At 40.2% G+C, this 20,512-nt stretch overlaps 1 protein-coding gene across 27 annotated transcripts in view; it reads right to left on the bottom strand.

Moving 5' to 3' along the window:
• Window positions 1–13,016: 13,016 nt before the first annotated feature.
• The window catches only part of RGS22 (regulator of G protein signaling 22), a 127,227-nt gene continuing 119,731 nt past the window's right edge, over window positions 13,017–20,512 (bottom strand). For 17 of the 27 annotated variants that reach the window (XM_072734195.1, XM_072734198.1, XM_072734204.1 and 14 more), the window contains 2 exons: window positions 20,338–20,418; window positions 13,017–18,212 (listed from right to left, as the gene is read on the bottom strand). In XM_072734195.1, coding sequence (XP_072590296.1) covers window positions 18,133–18,212; window positions 20,338–20,418 — 161 coding nt within the window. In that variant the 3' untranslated portion in view covers window positions 13,017–18,132. Of the gene's footprint in view, window positions 18,213–18,871; window positions 19,005–20,337; window positions 20,419–20,512 lie in introns of those variants that run through there. The other 10 variants (XM_072734188.1, XM_072734179.1, XM_072734185.1 and 7 more) reach the window with 2 other exon arrangements.

Genomic DNA, 20,512 nt, shown 5'->3' with positions numbered 1-20,512 from the left:
TCTTTCCTCCTTTATCGAATATTAGTTGACCATAAAGTTCAGGGTCCACTTCTGGGTTCTTTATTCTGTTCCATTGATCTATGTGTCTGTTTTTGTGCCAGTGCCACACTGTCTTGATGACCACAGCTTTGTAGTACAACCTCAGCTCTGGCATTGTGATGTCCCCAGATATGGTTTTCTTTTTTTTTTTTTTTTTTTGGTTTTCTTTTTTAAAATTCCCCTGGCTATTCGGGGTCTTTTCTGATTCCACACAAATCTTAAAATAATTTGTTCTAACTCTCTGAAGAAAGTCCATGGTATTTTGATAGGGATTGCATTAAACGTGTAAATTGCCCTGGGTAACATTGACATTTTCACAATATGAATTCTGCCAGTCCATGAGCATGGAATATTTTTCCATCTCTTTGTGTCTTCCTCAATTTCTTTCAGAAGTGTTCTATAGTTTTTAGGGTATAGATCCTTTACCTGTTTGGTTAGGTTTATTCTTAGGTATCTTATGCTTTTGGGTGCAATTGTAAATGGGATTGACTCCTTAATTTCTCTTTCTTCCGTCTCATTGTTAGTGTATAGAAATGCCACTGATTTCTGGGCATTGGTTTTGTATCCTGCCACGCTACCAAACTGCTGTATGAGTTCTAGCAATCTTGGGGTGGAGGCTTTTGGGTTTTCTATGTAGAGTATCATGTCATCGGCAAAGAGGGAGAGTTTGACTTCTTCTTTGCCAATTTGAATGCCTTTAATCTCTTTTTGTTGTCTGATTGCTGAGGCTAGGACTTCCAGTACTATGTTGAATAGCAGTGGTGAGAGTGGACATCCCTGTCTTCTTCCTGATCTTAGGGGAAAGGCTCCCAGTGCTTCCCAATTGAGAATGATATTTGCTGAGGGCTTTTCATAGATGGCTTTTAAGATACTGAGGAATGTTCCCTCTATCCCTACACTCTGAAGAGTTTTGATCAGGAATGGATGCTGTATTTTGTCAAATGCTTTCTCTGCATCTAATGAGAGGATCATATGGTTCTTGGTTTTTCTCTTGCTGATATGATGAATCACACTGATTGTTTTACGAGTGTTGACCCAGCCTTGTGTCCCGGGGATAAATCCTACTTGGTCATGGTGAATAATTTTCTTAATGTACTGTTGGATCCTATTGGCTAGTATCTTGTTGAGAATTTTTGAATCCATGTTCATCAGGGATATTGGTCTGTAATTCTTTTTGGTGGGGTCTTTGTCTGGTTTTGGAATTAAGGTGATGCTGGCCTCATAGAACGGATTTGGAAGTACTCCATCTCTTTCTATCTTTCCGAACAGCTTTAGTAGAATAGGTATGGTTTCTTCTTTAAACGTTTGATAGGGATCCCTGGGTGGCGCAGCGGTTTGGCGCCTGCCTTTGGCCCAGGGCCCGATCCTGGAGACCCGGGATCGAATCCCACATCGGGCTCCCGGTGCATGGAGCCTGCTTCTCCCTCTGCCTGTGTCTCTGCCTCTCTCTCTCTCTGTGACTATCATAAATAAATAAAAATTTAAAAAAAAATAAATAAACGTTTGATAGAATTCCCCTGGGAAGCCATCTGGCCCTGGACTTTTGTGTCTTGGGAGGTTTTTGATGACTGCTTCAATTTCCTCCCTGGTTATTGGCCTTTTCAGGTTTTCTATTTCCTCCTGTTCCAGTTTTGGTAGTTTGTGGCTTTCCAGGAATGTGTACATTTCTTCTAGATTGCCTAATTTATTGGCTTATAGCTGTTCATAATATGTTTTTAAAATCGTTTGTATCTCCTTGGTGTTGGTAGTGATCTCTCCTTTCTCATTCATGATTTTATTAATTTGAGTCTTCTCTCTCTTCTTTTTAATAAGGCTGGCTAATGGTTTATCTATCTTATTAATTCTTTCAAAGAACCAACTCCTGGTTTTGTTGATCTGTTCCACAGTTCTTCTGGTCTCAATTTCGTTGAGTTCTGCTCGAATTTTAATTATCTCTCTTCTTCTGCTGGGTGTAGGATCTATCTGCTGTTTTTTCTCTAGCTCATTTAAGTGTAAGGTTAGCTTTTGTATTTGAGTTCTTCCCAGTTTTTGAATGGATGCTTGTATTGCGATGTATTTCCCCCTTAGGACTGCTTTTGCTGCATCCCAAAGATTTTGAACGGTTGTATCTTCATTCTCATTAGTTTCCATGAATCTTTTTAATTCTTCCTTAATTTCCTGGTTGACCCTTTCATCTTTTAGCAGGATGGTCCTTAACCATTTGAATGGTAAATGGTTCTCCAACCTTTTATTTTCAGGCTGTAGGTGTCCTTCTGTCTAAAATAAGTCTCTTGTAGACAGCAAATAGATGGGTCCTGCTTTTTTATCCAGTCTGAAACCCTGCGCCTTTTGATGGGGTCATTAAGCCCGTTCACGTTCAGAGTTACTATTGAGAGATATGAGTTTAGTGTCATCATGATATCTATTCAGTCCTTGTTTTTGTGGATTGTTCCACTGGACTTCTTCTTAAAGGGGAATTTTAAGAGTCCCCCTTAAAATTTCTTGCAGTGCTGGTTTGGAGGTCACATATTCTTTCAGTTCCTGCCTGTCTTGGAAGCTCTTTATCTCTCCTTCCATTTTGAATGAGAGCCTTGCTTGATAAAGTATTCTTGGTTGCATGTTCTTCTCATCTCTTAGGACCCTGAATATATCCTGCCAGCCCTTTCTGGCCTGCTGGTCTCTGTGGAGAGGTCTGCTGTTACCCTAATACTCCTTCCCATAAAAGTCAGGGATTTCTTGTCTCTTGCTGCTTTAAGGATCTTCTCTTTATCTTTGGAATTTGCAAGCTTAACTATAAAATGTCGAGGTGTTGAACGGTTTTTATTGATTTTAGGCAGGGATCTCTCTATTTCCTGGATCTGAATGCCTGTTTCCCTTCCCAGATTAGGAAAGTTTTCAGCTATGATTTGTCCAAATACATATTCTGGCCCTCTGGCCCTTTCAGCGCCCTCGGGAACCCCAATTAACCATAGGTTTTTCTTCCTCAGCCTGTCATTTATTTCCCTTAATCTATCTTCATGGTCTTTTAATTGTTTGTCTCTTTTTTCCTCAGTTTCCCTCTTTGCCATCAACTTGTCTTCTATGTCACTCACTCGTTCTTCCACCTCGTTAACCCTCGTCGTTAGGACTTCTAGTTTGGATTGCATCTCATTCAATTGATTTTTAATTTCTGCCTGATTGGATCTAAATTCTGCAGTCATGAAGTCTCTTGAGTCCTTTATGCTTTTTTCTAGAGCCACCAGTAGCTGTATAATAGTGCTTCTGAATTGGCTTTCTGACATTGAATTGTAATCCAGATTTTGTAACTCTGTGGGAGAGAGGACTGTTTCTGATTCTTTCTTTTGAGATGAGGTTTTTCTTCTAGTCATTTTGCTCAGTGCAGAGTGGCCAAAAACAAGTTGTACTGGGAAAAGGAGAAAAAGAGAGGAGAGAAAGAAGGAAAGAAAAGAGAAAAAGAAAAAAGAAAAAAGGAAGAAAAAAAGAAAAAAGAGAGAAAAAGAAAGAAAGGGGGGGGAAAGGGTGGGGGAAGGAAACAGAAATCAAAAAGAAAAGAAAAAAAAACACGGCGGAGTATCTTCTGATTCTGTATACTTTAAGTCCCTTGACTTCCCCTGGAACTGGTCCCTCTAGCTGGTCTTCTGGGGGAGGGGCCTGCTGTGCTGATTTTCAGGTGTGAGCACTTGCGGGAGCTGCTCTGCCCCCTGCCTGGTGCAGGGCTCAGTGGGGGTTGTTCACCCCGTGAGGCCCCCGGAGGAACAACCGCAGTGGCGGGGCCAGCTCTGGAGCCCTTGGAGTCAGCCCCGCAGTAGCTCCAGGGCTCTCCGTCTGCAGGGCCTGGAGGCTCCAGGGCGGGGCCGCTGATCTGCTCAGCTCGGGGCAGGAGCGTCCTTGCGGTCCTGGGCCCTCCCGGCCTCTGCCTGTCCCGGGGGGAGGCCGGATCCTGGGCTGTGTCCCGGCGCCCTGTGCTCCGGGGCCTGCGCTGGTGGATTCGCGCTCCCGCCCGCAGCCCCCTCCGCGGAGCCGCCCCCGAGCCCCTCCGAGCTGCTCCGGGTCCCGCCGTGGCTGCAGCCCTTAGGGAGCTCGGGGGCTCTCCCGGGGCGCAGGTGCCTGTTAGTGTCCCAGGGAGCCCGAGGGCATCCCCGCCCTCCTGGGTCCTGCTCTAACTCACTGCGGGCCCCTTTCCGCCCGGGAAGGTTGGTGCAGCTCCTGCTCCTCCGGGACAGGGCTCTCCTGTCCTGGGGACACTCGCCCCGGCCTCAGCCCGGCTCCTTGCGGGGCCCCTCCCCCTTGGAGGCCTTTTGTTTCTTTATTTCGTTTTCCCCGTCTTCCTACCTTGATAGAAGCGCGAACTCTTCTCACTGTAGCGTTCCAGCTGTTCTCTCCTTAAATCTCAGGCCGAATTCGTAGATTTTCAGGATGATTTGAAGGTTATCTAGGTAATTTGGTGGGGACAGGTGACTTGGGGACCCTACTCTTCTGCCCTCTTGCCATTCCCTCTCATGCCACTTTCTTCTGGCCTGCCAGATTTCTGTGGAGAGATCTGCTGCTAACCTGATTTGTCTTCTCTTGTAAGTTTGGGATTTCTTTTCTCTTGCTACTTTTAGGATTTTTCCCTTATCTCTGTATTTTGCAAACTTTACTACGCTATGTCTTGGTTTTGGACTGCTTTTTTTTTTATCATGATGGGAGTTCTTTGTGCCTCCTGGATTTGGATGTCTGCTTCTTTACACAGATTAGGGAAGTTTTCAGCTATAATTTGCTCCAATAAACCTCCAATAAGTCGCATGAACTTGCAGAGGCTTGGAGTTTGTAGTAAAACACAGCAAATTTTCTCCCTCCTCTTTCTGAGATTCCAATGATACCAATGTTATGCTTTATGGAGTCACTGAGTTCCCTAGGCCTACCTTTCTGATCCAATATATTTCTTTCCCTCTTCTTTTCAGCTTCATTATTTTCCATAATTTTATCTTCTATAACACTTATTTGTTCCTCTGCTTCTTCCATCGTTGTGGTCATCACATCCAGTCTTGTACCTCAGTTATAGCATTTATTTTGGCCTAACTAGTTTTTATGTCTTTTATCTCTTGTGGTAAGGGACCTTCTGGTGTCTTCTATGCTTTTCTCAAGCCCAGCTAGTATCTTTATGTTTGTCTGTTTGTTTTTAATTCTGGATCAGGCATATTATATCTGTTTTGATTAGATCCCTGGCTGTGACCTTTTCTTGTTCTTTTGAGATGAATTCCTCTGTCTTGGCATTTTATCTAGGTCTCTGTCTTCTTCTCTGTGTTAGGAATGCCTTTACATTTCATTTTATTAAGAAGAGGTCATATACTGTCCAGGATCTAGGCTTCAGGACATGTTTCTGGTGTATGCAATGTGTACTCTGTTGTGTTTTGGCTGTTCTTTCTCTCAGGTCAGTCCTCTGCAGAGTTTCTCCTTGCCTGCAATGAGTAGTGTTTGGACTTTTTCCACTGTTTGGTGAGTTTCACTCTATGTGCTTTGGTCTGCTAGTTAAAAGAGACCAGATCCTATTTCCAGTAGAGTTGAAACTGCAACACTCTATGGTCAGTAGACTTAGCGCATGCAGGGAGGTTTGTGCTGTTCTTCTGGGAAAAGGGCCCACTGCCACTCTGGCTCTCAGGCACACTTACTCTAGTAAAAAAGTACCTGCAGAGTGCAAGGGGGCAAGGTTTGGGGTTAAGTGGGTGGCATGCTGCTCACTGAAGCCTGTCTGTGCTGATGGGCAAGGGAAAAATGGCATCAGCTGGCTCTCTTGTTCCTGGAGAGGGGAGTTCCCATCCATCACTGTCCAGGAAGCCCTCTGAGAAGAGCAAACACTCTCCCCTCATATGTCCAGGCATCTCTCAGCTCCCTCATTCTGTGTCCGAGCTGTCTGCCCAGTGGCAAAGATGTTTTATCCTGTGTTTTATCTCAGGTGCACCAGCTGGGTTTCAAAACTCCACATTTTAGGGACCTGGTGTGGCACAGGTCTGCACTGATCCTTGGGGGGAGGGTCACACCACACTGTGGCTGCTACCAGTTTGTCCTGGAAGGGCAGTCGCATGAACTTGCAGAGGCTTGGAGTTTGTAGTAAAACACAGCAAAAAGCTGGCATCCAGGTTAGCTGCCCTCAGCAGGTATTTCTGCCCCTATTCTAATGAACAGGGCAGCACAATACTGGCTCTTTTGTCCCCTAAAAGCCAATGCCACCTCTTCCAAATGCACTCCAAGAAGAGGAACTATTTCTCCCAGTGCAACCCAGGGGATCCTCAGACTATGCTATCTGCTCCTGAGCCTCTCCCCTCCTTCTCCACAGGAGCACAGCTGCATCCATCAGGCTCCATACCTACCATGGTGCAAATGTCCAAAACTTGTCTTTGAGCTCCATGGCTTGTAAATACTCATGATAATCAGCCCCTCGCATTCTCCCAGTCAACGATGTTGGAGAAGTGTTTTTTTTTTTTTTTTTTTTTGGAGAAGTGTTTTTCTTGTACAATTCCTCACCCGCTCACACTCTCTCCTCCTCTCTTCTCCTCTCTCCTCTCTGTGATCAGGGCTCCCTCCCCTCTGCAACACTCACAACTCATTACTCCCCCAAATCATGTCTCTGCAACTCTTACCTTCCACAATGTGGCCTCTTGTCTACCTCTACCTGTGCAGTTTGCTCTCAGTCCTCAGATTTCTTGGGTATTCAGAATCATTTGATATTTACCTAGCTGTGTTTAAGGGATGAGGCAAGCATAGGGTTCCCCTACTACTTCACTATCTTAACTCCACATATCCATTTACTTAGATCTTTTATTTTTCCCAGCAGTGTTGTACAGTTTTCAACGTGTGAGTCTTACACTTCCTTTGTTGATATTATTTGTAAGTCTTTAATTCATCTTGTTGTTACCACAAATAAAATGTGTTTGCCTGTTTTGGTTTGTTTGTTGCTAGTACAAGAAAATACAATTGATTTTGTATATTGATCATGAATTCTATAATGAACTTATGTATTGCTTCTAGTTTTTGTGGATTCCTTAGAATGTTCTACACATAGAATCATGGCATCTGCAAATACAGTTTTACTTTTTCTTTTCCAATCCAAATACATTTTCTTTTTCTTGCCTGATTGTAATGGCTAGACTCTCAACTACAATGATAAAAAGAAGTAACAGGAATGGATGTCCTTGCCTTGGTTCCAATATTAGGGGAAAAACTTTTAGTCTTTCACTATTAAATAAAATGTTACCTGTAAGTTTTTTGTAGATGATCTCTATTGGTTTCCTTTTTGTTCCCAATTTGTTAAGAGTTTTTATTAAAGTGGGTGTTGGGTCTTGTCAAGTGCTTGTCTATTGAAATGATCATGAGGTTTTATCCTTTTTAAATAAAGTGTATTACAGTAAATGAGTTTTGGATTTTAAACCAAATTTACGTCTAATTTGCTTTTGAAATCCTTCGATGTGTAGATTAGTGTTTTCTATTAGTTTAGGGATGTTTTTGGCAATTATTAATTTTTTTACTGTACCTTTCTCTCCTTTATTCCTGTGGCTCTTTAATGCATATCTTGTGAGCTTGATAGTGTTCCACCATTCCCTAAGGCTCATTTATTATCATTTTTCCTTTATTCTTTAGATTGGTTAACATCTATTGATCTATCTCCTAGCTCACTGATTCTTTCTTCTGCCAGCTCAGAGCTGCTGTTAAACTTGCTAGTAAATTTTTAAATTTCAGTTATTATAGTTTTCAACTCCAGAATTTCCATTTGTTTAAAAAGATTTTTTAAAAATTTTATTTATTCATTCATGAGAGAGAGAGAGAGAGAGAGGCAGAGGGAGAAGCAGGCTCCATGCAGGAAACCTGATGGGACTCAATCCCAGGACTCCAGGATCATGCCCTGAGCTGAAGGCAGGGGCTAAACCGCTGAGCCACCCAGGCATCCCTGTTTAAAATTTTGTAATGGATAGTCTCTATTTAATTATTGTAAGCATTCTTTATTTAAAGTTTCCTTTTTATTTAAGCATGTTTATAATATCTGAAGTCTTTGTCTGCAGGTCTACCATGTGGGCCCTCACACAGTTTCTGTGGACCACTTTTCTTCCTGTGCATGGGCTCTACTTCCCTATTTCTTTATATGTCTTTATTTTGTTGTTGAAAATTTGACATTTTAGGAACTGGAGTGTATTATGCTGAGTGAAGTAAGTCAATTGGAGAAGGACAAACATTATATGGTCTCATTCATTTGGGGAATATAAAAAATAGTGAAAGGGAATAAAGGGGAAAGGAGAGAAAATGAGTGAAAATATCAGTGAGGGTGACAGAACATGAGACACACCTAACTCTGGGAAATGAACAGGGGTGGTGGAAAGGGAGGTGGGAGGAAGGTTGGGGTGACTGGGTGATGGGCACTGAGGCAGGCACTTGATGGGATGAGCACTGGGTGTTATGCTATATGTTGGCAAACTGAACTCCAAAAAAAAATTGAACTCCAATAAAAAAAATAAAAAAATAATTGACATTTTAGATAATATATCGTAGTATCTCTCTATTCTGGATTCACTACCCATCTCAGGGGGTGTTGTTACATTTGTTTGTTATTTGTTTAGTGACTTGCCTGGACAAATTTTATAGAGGAGATTCCTCTATAGTATGCAGCTGCTTATGTCTCTGTTGTTTTAAAAAATATATATTCTTGTTTTAGCTTTTAAGCCAGCTTCCTGGGAATCACCTGTGGATTAATACAACTTAACGGTCAGCCAATTCCTGGACAGGAATTGCACTTAATACTTGGAGTTTTTTGTTCTTAGCTGGTGTTTTGATAAATAGTTTAGGGACTGCATTCGAAGTTTATACAGTCTGTAAGAGACAACTTTTACCAACTTTTACCTTCTGATTAAACAGGCCTCATATTAATTAAACAAGCTATGAGTAGACAGGGTTCTCTCTGATTTCTTTTGAACATGTGTGTAGCCTTAAGCAAGCCTACTAGCTGCCAAACCACTAGGGATATGTATGAGATTTCCAAGGACCACTATGCCTCCTGTATCCCAGATGGCTATATGTTTCTAGCTGGTCTGTTAGTATGTTGCTTGCACCAACCTGTGGGCAGGACTGCCTGGCCTTCCTGGATGTTTGCTATTGTTCCTGGACTCTCCTACTGTTTTGAAAAAACTCTTCAGCATGAGTTTTCCCATATTCCAAAAATCAAATCAGCTCCCTCTAGCAGCAAGGCTGCTGGTCCTTTGGTCTACCACACCTTGGTAGAACTACTACATCATGGAACAGGATGGAGAGAAGGAAAACAACCCTAAACCAGGCTCCGAAAGTTAGGGCATCCCAGTTGTTCCTACTAAAGTTGAGTAGTTTTTCTTGAGGAAATACTACTTGTTGTATATCTTTTTTTCAATTTCTAGAATTCCCAAATGGTTGTTTTGAAAATGTTTAGTTTTACTGCTTCTTTTTGGTGAAATGATTTGCTGAACTTCTCACTTTGCCATTCTAGAAGTCCCACCATATTTAGAAATTCAGTAGTTTTTTTAAAGTTGCTAAAGGCACCAAAATTGATATGTCAAAACCAAGTATATGCTTTATAACACCTCTTTCTAAAAATCCCACATATATAATAATAAAGAGCCCAAAGAGAATGAAAATTTAACAGTATTGAGGATGGAAAAGGAATTTCCACTTGTCAGTGGACCAGAAATTCCGACAAGTAGAAAGCTGATGGGGTCATGTTGACAGATAAACCAGAACTGAGAACAGACATTACAGTTATGATACTTGAAAAGGGAAGAATGGACAACACACAGAAGTCATACTTCATCTTGGCAGGAACTGTGAAAACACCTTGTATAATGGACTGAAGTTTTAAGTCCTCTCCCAAATTCGTCTGTTGAAATCCTAACTGCTGATGTGGTTGTATAGGAGATAGGGCTTTGGCCACGAGAATAGAGCCCTAATGAGGGAGAGTAGTGTTCTTATGAAAGATAATGCAAAGTGCTGTCTTCTCCTTTCTGCCATGTGAGTACACAACAAGAAAATAGCCATCTATGAACCAAGAAGAGGGTTCTCACCAGACACTAAAAACTCCTGGGGCTTCCTGATCTTGGACTTCCAGCCTCCAGAACTGTGAGAAATAAATTTCTGTTGTTTATAATCCACCCAGTCTAAGGTATTCTGTTATAGCAGCCTGAACTAAGATACTTTATTGGATCTTGATTCTACTCCATGGGAGAAAAATCCTTTCCTCTAGTCTTCTGGGGTCCTGGCTTTGCCTTCTGAAATAAATTTTTCCTTATCTATTATCCGCTAGGTCACATCTGAAGTTGGCTTTGGAAAGTGGGCCTCTTTGGAGGTTGTACAAACTTCACAGCCTGCTTTCTGATGATGCAAGTTTGGGGGCCTGGTGGTTGTTTTAGAGATTGAAAAATTACAGGCATTTTCAGGCCAGGCTTGTGGTTTTGTTGAGAATTCAATTCCATCAAAATTTAGTAAGCTTTCAGTCTATTTACTACCAGTTGGTTCCATGTCAAAATCTCTTCTGGTCTAAGTTCTTAAGCCTGCCAAGTCTCTTATTTTATTTTTTCACTTCTATACATAGCACATTTCCCTGTTATTTTAATGGTGGCTATTGTAAGATCATATAAAACTATAGGCTAGATTAGGAAAGCAATTCCTCTACTTTGACCTTTGTTACAGGGCCATTGCTATCCAGATGAATCATCTTAAAGAGAAACTTTTGAAAGGGCACTGACCAAAGCGCTGCTTAGTGGGGCATAGTTGCAGTTAACTTTCACAACTCTGAGGGTCCAAATTATCAGATTTTATATTTAATTTTTATTGCAAGCCACAGTCAGAGAATGTAATGCCCTTAACTTCCATTTCTATTTGTACACAAGTTAATTCTTGCCTGATAGATCTCTCATGGTACCTAGATAAAAGCAACAAGGACCAACAATGCATAAACACACTGAAATTCTTCCTACCTACCCACCCCTTTCTGGACCACTTTTTTTAGAAATCTATGGCACAGCAGGCACATGATCTGCCTTCCAAGTTCCCAGAAGTAACAGCTTGGGGCGGGGCACTGGGTGGCTCAGCTGAGTGCCTGCCTTTCGCTGGGTTGTCCTGGGACTGATCCCAGCTCTGGGCTCCCTGTTCAGCTGGGGCGGGAGGGGGGACTGCTTTTGCCCCTCCCCGATGCTTGTGTGCTCACTTGCTCATGAGTGCTGTCTTTCAAATAAATAAAATGTTAAAAAAAAAAAGTTACAGCCTCATCAAATATTTCACTATGATACTACAAAAGTCACTGGCTGTCTTACCTTCAGTTATCTTTCCTTGTGCCCAATGACTGATAGCTTAATGGACTTCACATTTTAGGTTTTTGTTATGGTAGTAACCTATTAGTAGCAATTTTTATATTATTTAACATCTAGAATAAGCTGCTATTTTTAAAAGGCACAAAAAATTAAGTGACTCAAACAAGACAGGGATTTTTCTCTCTTGTAACAGTTCAGAGTGAGATATCTCTCCTTCCTGAGGTCATCCAGAGACCCAAGCTACATAATTCCTTAGGAGGTGTCCCATCTTTGTGGTGGGATATTATCAGCTAGCACCACAACTGTGATCCAGCTTACAGGAAGAGGAAAAAGAAAAATGGTTGGCAAATATTTTCATTTTAAGAAAAGACTTGAATGAATATTTCACACTTCTGCTCACATCCCCTTGACCTGACATTGTTCACATGGTAACATCTACCTGTGGGGTAGACTGGGAAAGAACAGTTAACTCCAGTTAGGTATTCATGGACACAGCTAAAACTTGGGGATTCCTTTACTAAAAGGAGTAAGAGCTGGACAGATGCTAGGAAACAGTCTCTGTCACAATGGGGGTAAAGAAGTTCAATATAAACATGTACCACTGAATTTTTTCTTTTTTCCTAGGTACATGTATTAATTTTATAATGATTGCAAAAAAGAAGAGGTTTCTGAAATAGTAACTATTTCAGGCTAGACCTACACCCTAAATATTTGACTTTGGAAAAGGAAACAGTACAGAGCAGAATTTTTTCATCTTTGTATCCAAACATAATTCAAACATAGAGACAAAACAAAAAACAAAAAACAAACAAACAAACATAGAGACAATTGCTCATTGAGAAATACACCAAAATTCTTTAGACAGTTACACGTTAAAAAGCTGTATTGGGGGCACGTGGGTGGCTCAGTGTCTGAGTAACTGCTTTTGGCTCAGGTGATGATCCTGAGATCCTGGGATCAAGTCCCCCAACGGGCTCCCCTTAGGGAGTCTGCTTCTCCCTCTACCTATACTATGCCTCTGCCTCTCTCTCTGTCTCTCATGAATAAATAAAAAAATCTTTAAAAAAATAAAAAGCTCCAGTTTTATAAACTCATAAAATCACATAATATTAGAGCTAAACTTAAAAAAAAAAGGACACTTTGCCCTATATACATAAGTATATACATAAGTAAATGAAGACTCAAAGACGTAAAACAAATGGCCCTACATGAGAAGGGCAGTTACAGATCCAAGATTAGAATCAAATTCTACTGACCATTGTATATATACCAACTGAGAAATTCTCTGTTTTTTAAAACAGTATGCCAATTAAGAAAAAGTAATTATTCATGGTTAATGTACTATAATTTTCAATTATATGACAAATGATAAAGACACACATTTAAGAAATATAACATGAATTAGATTATACTTTTAATACTAATTTGTTTCTCACAAAATAATATGCAAGCTAAAATCTGCCCCAATTGGCCAAGTTACTTTTATTTCACTATTATTATTTCAAAACATATTTATCCACTCCAGATAATAATGTAAACAAAGTATGAGGTCAATTTTCCCATGTTTTGAAGGGCATAACTTGACAAAGTATACATGGTAATTTGTATGTTTTAAAACCTAAGTCTCTTCCAAAAGTAAGTTGTCTTTTGTTTATGAGAAACCAACTCAACTCATAAAATCAAGAAACACATCAGATGTAAACAGCACATTTAGAGTTTATTTATTTGTACAAACCCAAATCAGATTTAAGGGCACTTTTAAGATTACCTAACTAACATATATGTTACATTAAAAGTAAATAAGGAATTTACTGTTAAGTTTTATTAATTCAACAAATATTAACTGAGCATATCCTTTAGGCATTATACTACCAATGATGATGTGAAAGCAGAGAAATTATTCAAATGGATGTAATACAGATATTCACTAAAACAAATAAGTCACCAGTTAGAAGGCACTATTGGTAGCATTATGGGGCCAGGTACTCTGATACTTTTTTAAAAGGATATGCTGGGGAACTAGAGTTTAAATGTTCCATTGTAAGTCAAGATCTCAAAATACAAAATGTTTTTGTGTTAAACACAAAAATGTTCCAAAGTCTTAAAGCAGTGGTTCTCAACTAGGTATGATTTGGCAATGTCTGGAAATATCGTAGGTTGTCACAACTAGGGAGAAGCTACTGGCCAGACAGTGGGTAGAGGCCAGAGATATTGTGAAACACCCAAGCATAGGACAGCCCTCTACAACAAAGAATTAGCTGGATAAAAATATCAATAATGCCAAGGTTGAGAAACCCATGCCTGAAGTAATTTAAGTGATTTAATGTGATTTATATGAGCATTAATTTCTTCTCTGAAAGACATAATGGTACATAGGTGTATCTTCATAAATATGAAAAATGATATAGATACAACAAAGATTATATACTTTACATGAAATTGTGACATTACTGTGTATTTTAACTAAAAATACTAATGGCAAATTTTTGTGAATGGAGTTAAACTGACCTTTCTTACACATACAGTGATTTTTATCTTCTTGTGATTTTTTTTTAAAGATTTTATTTATTTATTCAGGAGAGACACAGGCAGAGGGAGAAGCAGGCTCCCTGTGGGACGCCTGATATAGACTTGATCCCAGGACCCTGGGATCACACCCTGAGCCAAAGGCAGATGCTCAACCACTGAGCCACCCAGGCATCCCTTTCTCAGATTTTTTACAGTGAAAACATTTCCTTCACTTTTTTTCAAGAAATATTTAATGAACATCGATTTCTAAATATTCTATATAAGGTGCTGGACTGAAAGTTCAAATAACAGCTTCATTAGAGAAACAGACATGTGAACAAAAATTACAATTCATATGACAAGGGTTATTATAGAGGAATAAATAAGCCACAGTATGGTAAGACAGAAGAGGGAGTGATGATTTCTGTAGTTGTTGAGGGGGGGTTTAGGGTAAGAGAAGAATATTAAAGACAGCTTCCCAGAAAAACAAATGCTTGATCTGAATATTTATATCAGAAGACAGGAGGGACCTATATGTATGTCATGCTACATAAAGAATTTCTTGGGATACCTGGGTGGCTCAGTTGCTTAAGCATCCGACTCTTGATTTTGGCTCAGATCATGATCTGCTTCAGATTCCCTCTCTCCCTCTCCTTCTGCCCCTCTCCCTGCTCATGCACACATTGTCCCTTTCTCTTTCAAAAAAAAAAAAAAACTTCTTTTAATCAGTAACAAGCTTACCAATCATCTTTTTAAAAAATATTTTTATTTATGTACTTATTTGAGAGAGAGAAAGACAGCAGGGGGATAGACATAGGGAAAGGGAGAGAGAGAATCTCAAGCAGACTCCCCGCCAAGCACAAAGTCTGATATCATGATCTGAACCAAAATCAAGAGTGGCCAACTGACTGAATCACCCAGGGGCCCTGCTGATCATCTTAATGAAAAGGATTCAGGCAAGGTAATATCATAAGAAGTTATGATTTTATAGAAATCACTGAGCACAGCTGGAGAATGGCCAGGCAGAAGAGAGAGATATAATTAGGACTCATATTCAAGGTGATAAGACTCTGGAACAAGGCAGTCATCCAGTGGGGTTGGGAGAAGGAGGAGATGAATGAAGAGATGTTCTGTTTTTTTAATTTTTATTTATTTATGATAGTCATCACAGAGAGAGAGAGAGAGAGAGAGGCAGAGACACAGGCAGAGGGAGAAGCAGGCTCCATGCACCGGGAGCCCGACGTGGGATTCGATCCCAGATCTCCAGGATCGTGCCCTGGGCCAAAGACAGGCGCTAAACCGCTGCACCACCCAGGGATCCCGAATGAAGAGATGTTAAGAAGAATCAGCAGAACCACAGTCAGAAGATACTTCCTGAGCATGTTGATATAAGAAAACTGTCGCTAGAGCAAAGAAGTTGAGACTAGTCCGTGCTGGGGAATGCTAAAGTAGGCCAAAGTGAACATGTAAATATTTATAATATAAAAATTGCCATCAATTTGATGTATATATAAAATACAATAAAACCAAATAATTTAACTTAATTTCATCTTAAAAATAAAACTGACTACAGAATACTTTAAGATACTGGTGTCAAACTTGAGGATCCCACTCAATATATTAAAGGTCATCACTACTGTCTTCAACAAGATAAAGGCTGAACAAATGGAAAATCCACAACTCTCCCTGGATTCTTCAAAGAACTGTGGTAACAGGGCCTAAAACTGCAGTTTTGCCCCTAAAACTGGAAAGACAGGCAGATACAGAGAATCACAGCTTCCCAGGAGCAGGAGCCAGCAGCTGCAGTTAATTTTAGTAGATATTCTTTAAGTTGTTATTGATGACTTGCTCTGGGCTCAGGGCAGACCAGCCTGAGAGTTAAAAACTGCAAGGGGGCCCTGCCTTTGGGGGGTGGGGTCCACATTCTCAGGTTTTACTTCCAGTAGCTCTACCAGGTTCCCACTGTAAAATATCAGAGAAAAATCCCCTCCTGCTTCTGGTAGGGGGAGTGGTAAACATTTTGGAATACACCCAGAGTTCTTTTCTTCCTAACAAGGCCTGCCCTCAAGGGAAACTATTTTACCAGAGCCTAATGGACTGGGGTTTTACTAAAGCCTAAATGACCTAGGGGAAGGGAAATACCCCACTCAGTCTCTCTAAAATACTGACATATAACCATCAGAATGTAAAAGGCTTCCCCTCTTCCTACACTTTACCACATCAACAGGGTTCTGATGTAATAAACTGCAGCTAAAAGAATTGTAAGCTTCAGATCCTATTAAAGAATCTCCAAGAAAACCCAAAACAACAGAGGAGACAAAAACAAGGACAAACAGGAAATTTCAGCCTGTAGCACCACAACCACAGTTAACAGTAAATACAGTCTAATTCGTAGCCAAATAAACATAAAACCTCACACTAAAGGCCCATGTAATCTCAGTTCCTTTCATCACGTCTTGCTTTCAACAAAACATTACAAAGCATGCTAAAAGGCAAGGGAAAAAAAGCCAGTCTGAAAAGATAAAGCAAGTGTCCTATCCAGACTCAGATATGGCAGAGACTTAGGAATTATCAGACCAGAAATGTAAAATGGTTAATATGCTAAGAGATATAAATTAAAAAGTGGATAACATGTCAGACTAGATGGGTCATATAAGCAGAGAGATGGGAGTTCTACGAAAAAATCTAAATGAAATGCTAGAAAATGAAAACATTTTAACAGAAAGGAAGAATGCCTCTGATGGGTTTCCCAAAAGATTAGACAGAGCTAAGGAAAGAATTTGTGAGCCTGAAGAAAGGTCAGTAGAAAATTCTACAACTGAAATGCAAAGAGAAAAAGAAAACAGTGGAAAAGAACAGAATATCCAAGAACTGTGGGACAGTTTCAAAAGGTGCAACACATATGTAATGGAAATACGAGGAGAAGAAAGATAAAGGAACAGAAGCAATATCTGGTCATATCGACTGAGAATTTTCCAAATGAATGACAGACACCAAACCACTGATCTAGAAAACTCAGAGAACACAAGGAAGATAGATACCATACACTCTACACCTAGACATACTATATTTGAATTGCACAAAGTCACAAAGAGAATCTTGAAAGAAGCCTGGGAAATGAGATAAGAATTACATTTTATTTCTTTTCTGGAAATACACAAGCAAGAAGAGAATGGAGTGAAATATATGAAGCGCTAAAAGAATAAAACCACTAACCTAAAATTCTGTATACAGTGAGGTTATCCTTCAAAAGTGAAGGGGAAATAAAGATTTGGTAAGGCATACAAAAATGGAGGGAATTTATCTCCAGTAGACCTGCCTTACAAGAAATGATAAAAGAAGTTATTCAGAGAGAATGAGAATAATAATAGGTCAGAAACCTGGATCTACATAAAGAAGGGAAGAGCATTAGAGAAGGAATAAAAGAAGAGAATGTTTTATTTTTCTTATTTTTAATTGACCTAACGGAAAACAGTTTAAAATAACAATAGCAAGAATGTATTCGGTGATAATATAGCTTATGGACTACTGAAATGAACTGACAGCAAAGTGATGAGGGACAGGAGGGAGGAAGTAGACATGCTGTGTTATAAGGCACCTGCACCACCCATGAAGCGGGACAGTATTATTTGAAAGCAGGCTTTTATTAGTTGCAAATGTATATTGCAAACTCTGGAGCAACTTCATTAAGAAAGATGTATAACCGACATGCTAAGAGAGGAGAGAAAACTGAATCTTATAAAATGCTCAATTAAAACCAAAAGAAGGCAGAAAAAGAGTAGAAAGAGAAGAAGAGGAGGAGGAGGAGAAGGAGGAGGAGGAGGGACGCCTGGGTGGCTCAGTGGTTGAGCGTCTGCCTTCAGCTCAAAGCATGATGGGGGGCAGGGGTCCTGGAATAGAGTTCCACATTGGGCTCCCCAAGGGAGCCTCCTTCTCCCTCTGCCGATATCTCTGCCTCTCTGTGTCTCTCATGAATGAATAAATAAAATTTTAAAAAAAGAAGAAGAAAGAAAGTAGAAAAGAAAGAAACAAAGCATATGCAAAGCATATAAAAGTTATGCACTCCACAGCCCATTGTGGGATGTGGAGCAGCGAGAAACCATGGTCCCAAAGCTGTAACGAGTGTCCAATTCACTTCTGTAGAAGAAAAACAATCTGTGAAGTGTACCTCCTGATGCTTTCCCCCTTTAAAATGTGTCACTCTTCAGAGAATCAGAAATAGCAAGTTCTACTTTGAAAATATTTTCTGGGATTCTGAGAGAGTGGAAGTCCGTGGCTTCCAATCCAGTAATCCAGGTCATAGTCTTTAGAGCTTCTGTGTCCCGAGGTCTATAGCTGGTGAAGTTTCATTTTCCCAGGTCATTTCTGACACTTTCTCCTTTCTCTCTGGGAAAGAGGAGAAGAGGGTGTATGTCTGGTCTCTCTCTCTTTAGCTCCAGTTAATAAGGGGGTTTTACCTTTTCAAGTTCTTCTCATTTACCCTAACAGTTGCAAAAGAGTGATGTGGAACTTCCATATCAGAATCACCTAGGATGATATAACTATATCATATCCTACCCATATAGTTAGAGGGAGATTCATGGGTTTTGCCCAAGAGCTACTGAATCAGACTCCCAGAGAGTGAGCCCAGGAATCTGCACTGCTGGCAAATGTCACAAGGAACTCTTACACACACGGAAGTCTGCATTTGAGAACCACTGCTTTAAAATATAGTTCCTTTAGAGTTGGGGAAAGGGATGAGGTTAAAAGTCATTTCTCCTTATGTTTGGAGTCAATATACTGCTAGGAGAATTTGCCCCTAACCACCTGCTGAATATATCTGCTAAGGAAATATAGTAAATGCTCAAATATTGAGTATTTATTGAAAGATTACCTGAGAAGCATAACACCCTATTAAGTTCTATGCTTAGCAAAACATTTTGATTCTTCTAACCTAGATAGAAGTCATTTCATTCTAAGTTAAGTTTTAAAAATGTTATGGCCTTATATGTCATGAGTACAGAATAGCTATCATTTTAAAACTATGGAAGTACAACATGCCAAACTTTATTTATTTATTTATTTACTTATTTATTTACCAAACTTTATTTAGATGATAGGCTTGCTCTAATGCAGGCCATCAAAAAAAAAAAAAATCACTTGGGCTTCCATATCAGTTAAATATGGTTTAAGAAATTCCTGCAAAAGAAAAATAAATGGTTGAAAACATAAGCAGCTATGGAAAATGTAATCTAAAACAAACAAAAAACTTACAAAGAGTTATAATAAGGATCCAAAAGAAATGAATAGATATGCCAGCAAATCCTATGCGTTGAGGTATCGTAAGGGTAGTGGAAGGGGCTAGGGAACTGGCAGAAGGGTGTATTCATTAGGATAAACCAAAAGAGAAAAAAGATGCCTGTGCTCAGAACATAGAGGCCTGCTCATCAAACCCTCCCAAGAAACAGAAAACCAAAATCCACAAAATGCTGATTAGTAAGGGAGAAGATAAGAGAAACAGGTCTTTTACTGGGTTATTCAAGTACTAGGTCCATGAGTCACACACAGACTATGTTATACTACTATGCTACTTTGTAAAGGCTTCTTTTATTTATTTATTTATTTATTTATTTATGATAGTCACACACACACACACACAGAGAGAGAGAGAGAGAGGCAGCGACACAGGCAGAGGGAGAAGCAGGCTCCATGCACCGGGAGCCCTACGTGGGATTCGATCCTGGGTCTCCAGGATCGCACCCTGGGCCAAAGGCAGGCGCTAAACCGCTGCGCCACCCAGGGATCCCTGTAAAGGCTTCTTAAAGTCTAACATCAGTAGCCAATCAAAACTGTATCATCCCATCAGTGTCTGCAGGAAAGAAGGACCTGGCTTGATTTTTACTTCTTTACATTCCCAACTTGGGGAAATGGAAGCTTGGAAAACCTTTGCTTGGGAAAACTTGGGAAACTAAGTTAGAGCCTACTCTTGTGTAGTTCTTTGTGGAAGAAAAAAAATGGTAAGGAGTAAATAGAAGCAATAAATAATCATTCCCCAGAAGCTTTCCTTTTCAGGGCACTGTGCCACTTAGAAGAGAGGCACAGTGCTCACTCCTACCCATCAGTTTGTGTGTGTGTATGTGTGTGTATATTATCTGCCCGTTTTGTGTGTATGCATGTGTGCAGCTGTGTATGTGCAACAGTGTGTGTATTAGAGGGACATGGATGGTACTGAACAACTGTTAATTTGGAACTTACCTTGCATCTAGCAACAGCAAGTTATATACCCATGTGAGTGCTGTCACTTAGAATATGGAATGGAGTGTTAGGTTCTCAGCAGAGAAGAAAAAACAGAGAGACAGAACACATGCACATACACACACACGCACACAGGTATACAAAAATTCTCCTAACTTGTGGGTTAAGGCAGGTGGGAGGGAGTCAATCTTCATCCCTTCCTGCCTGCTCTCTGTTGTTGGCCACCTGAGAGGCTGAGGGAGAAAGAACTGCAGGTAGGCTATCACTGAGAACTTACTCTGGATGTTGTGGGAAGATATGGTCTTTTTCAAAGACATAGTGGAAGCAGTAGACTTGAAGTTTGTAAAAGATGGTGTGGCTGCACCAAAATAAGAGAAATAAGGAAAACAGTGAAGTAATTATCATCAAAGTCCTCTAGAATTAATCCATGGTAGAAGGTAAGAAAGCAATTC

The sequence above is a fragment of the Vulpes vulpes genome, chromosome 13, assembly GCF_048418805.1.
Source record: "Vulpes vulpes isolate BD-2025 chromosome 13, VulVul3, whole genome shotgun sequence".
Lineage (NCBI taxonomy): Eukaryota > Metazoa > Chordata > Mammalia > Carnivora > Canidae > Vulpes > Vulpes vulpes.
The sequence above is the reverse complement of the archived record's forward strand: the minus strand, read 5'-3'. Positions and strand labels throughout refer to the sequence as shown.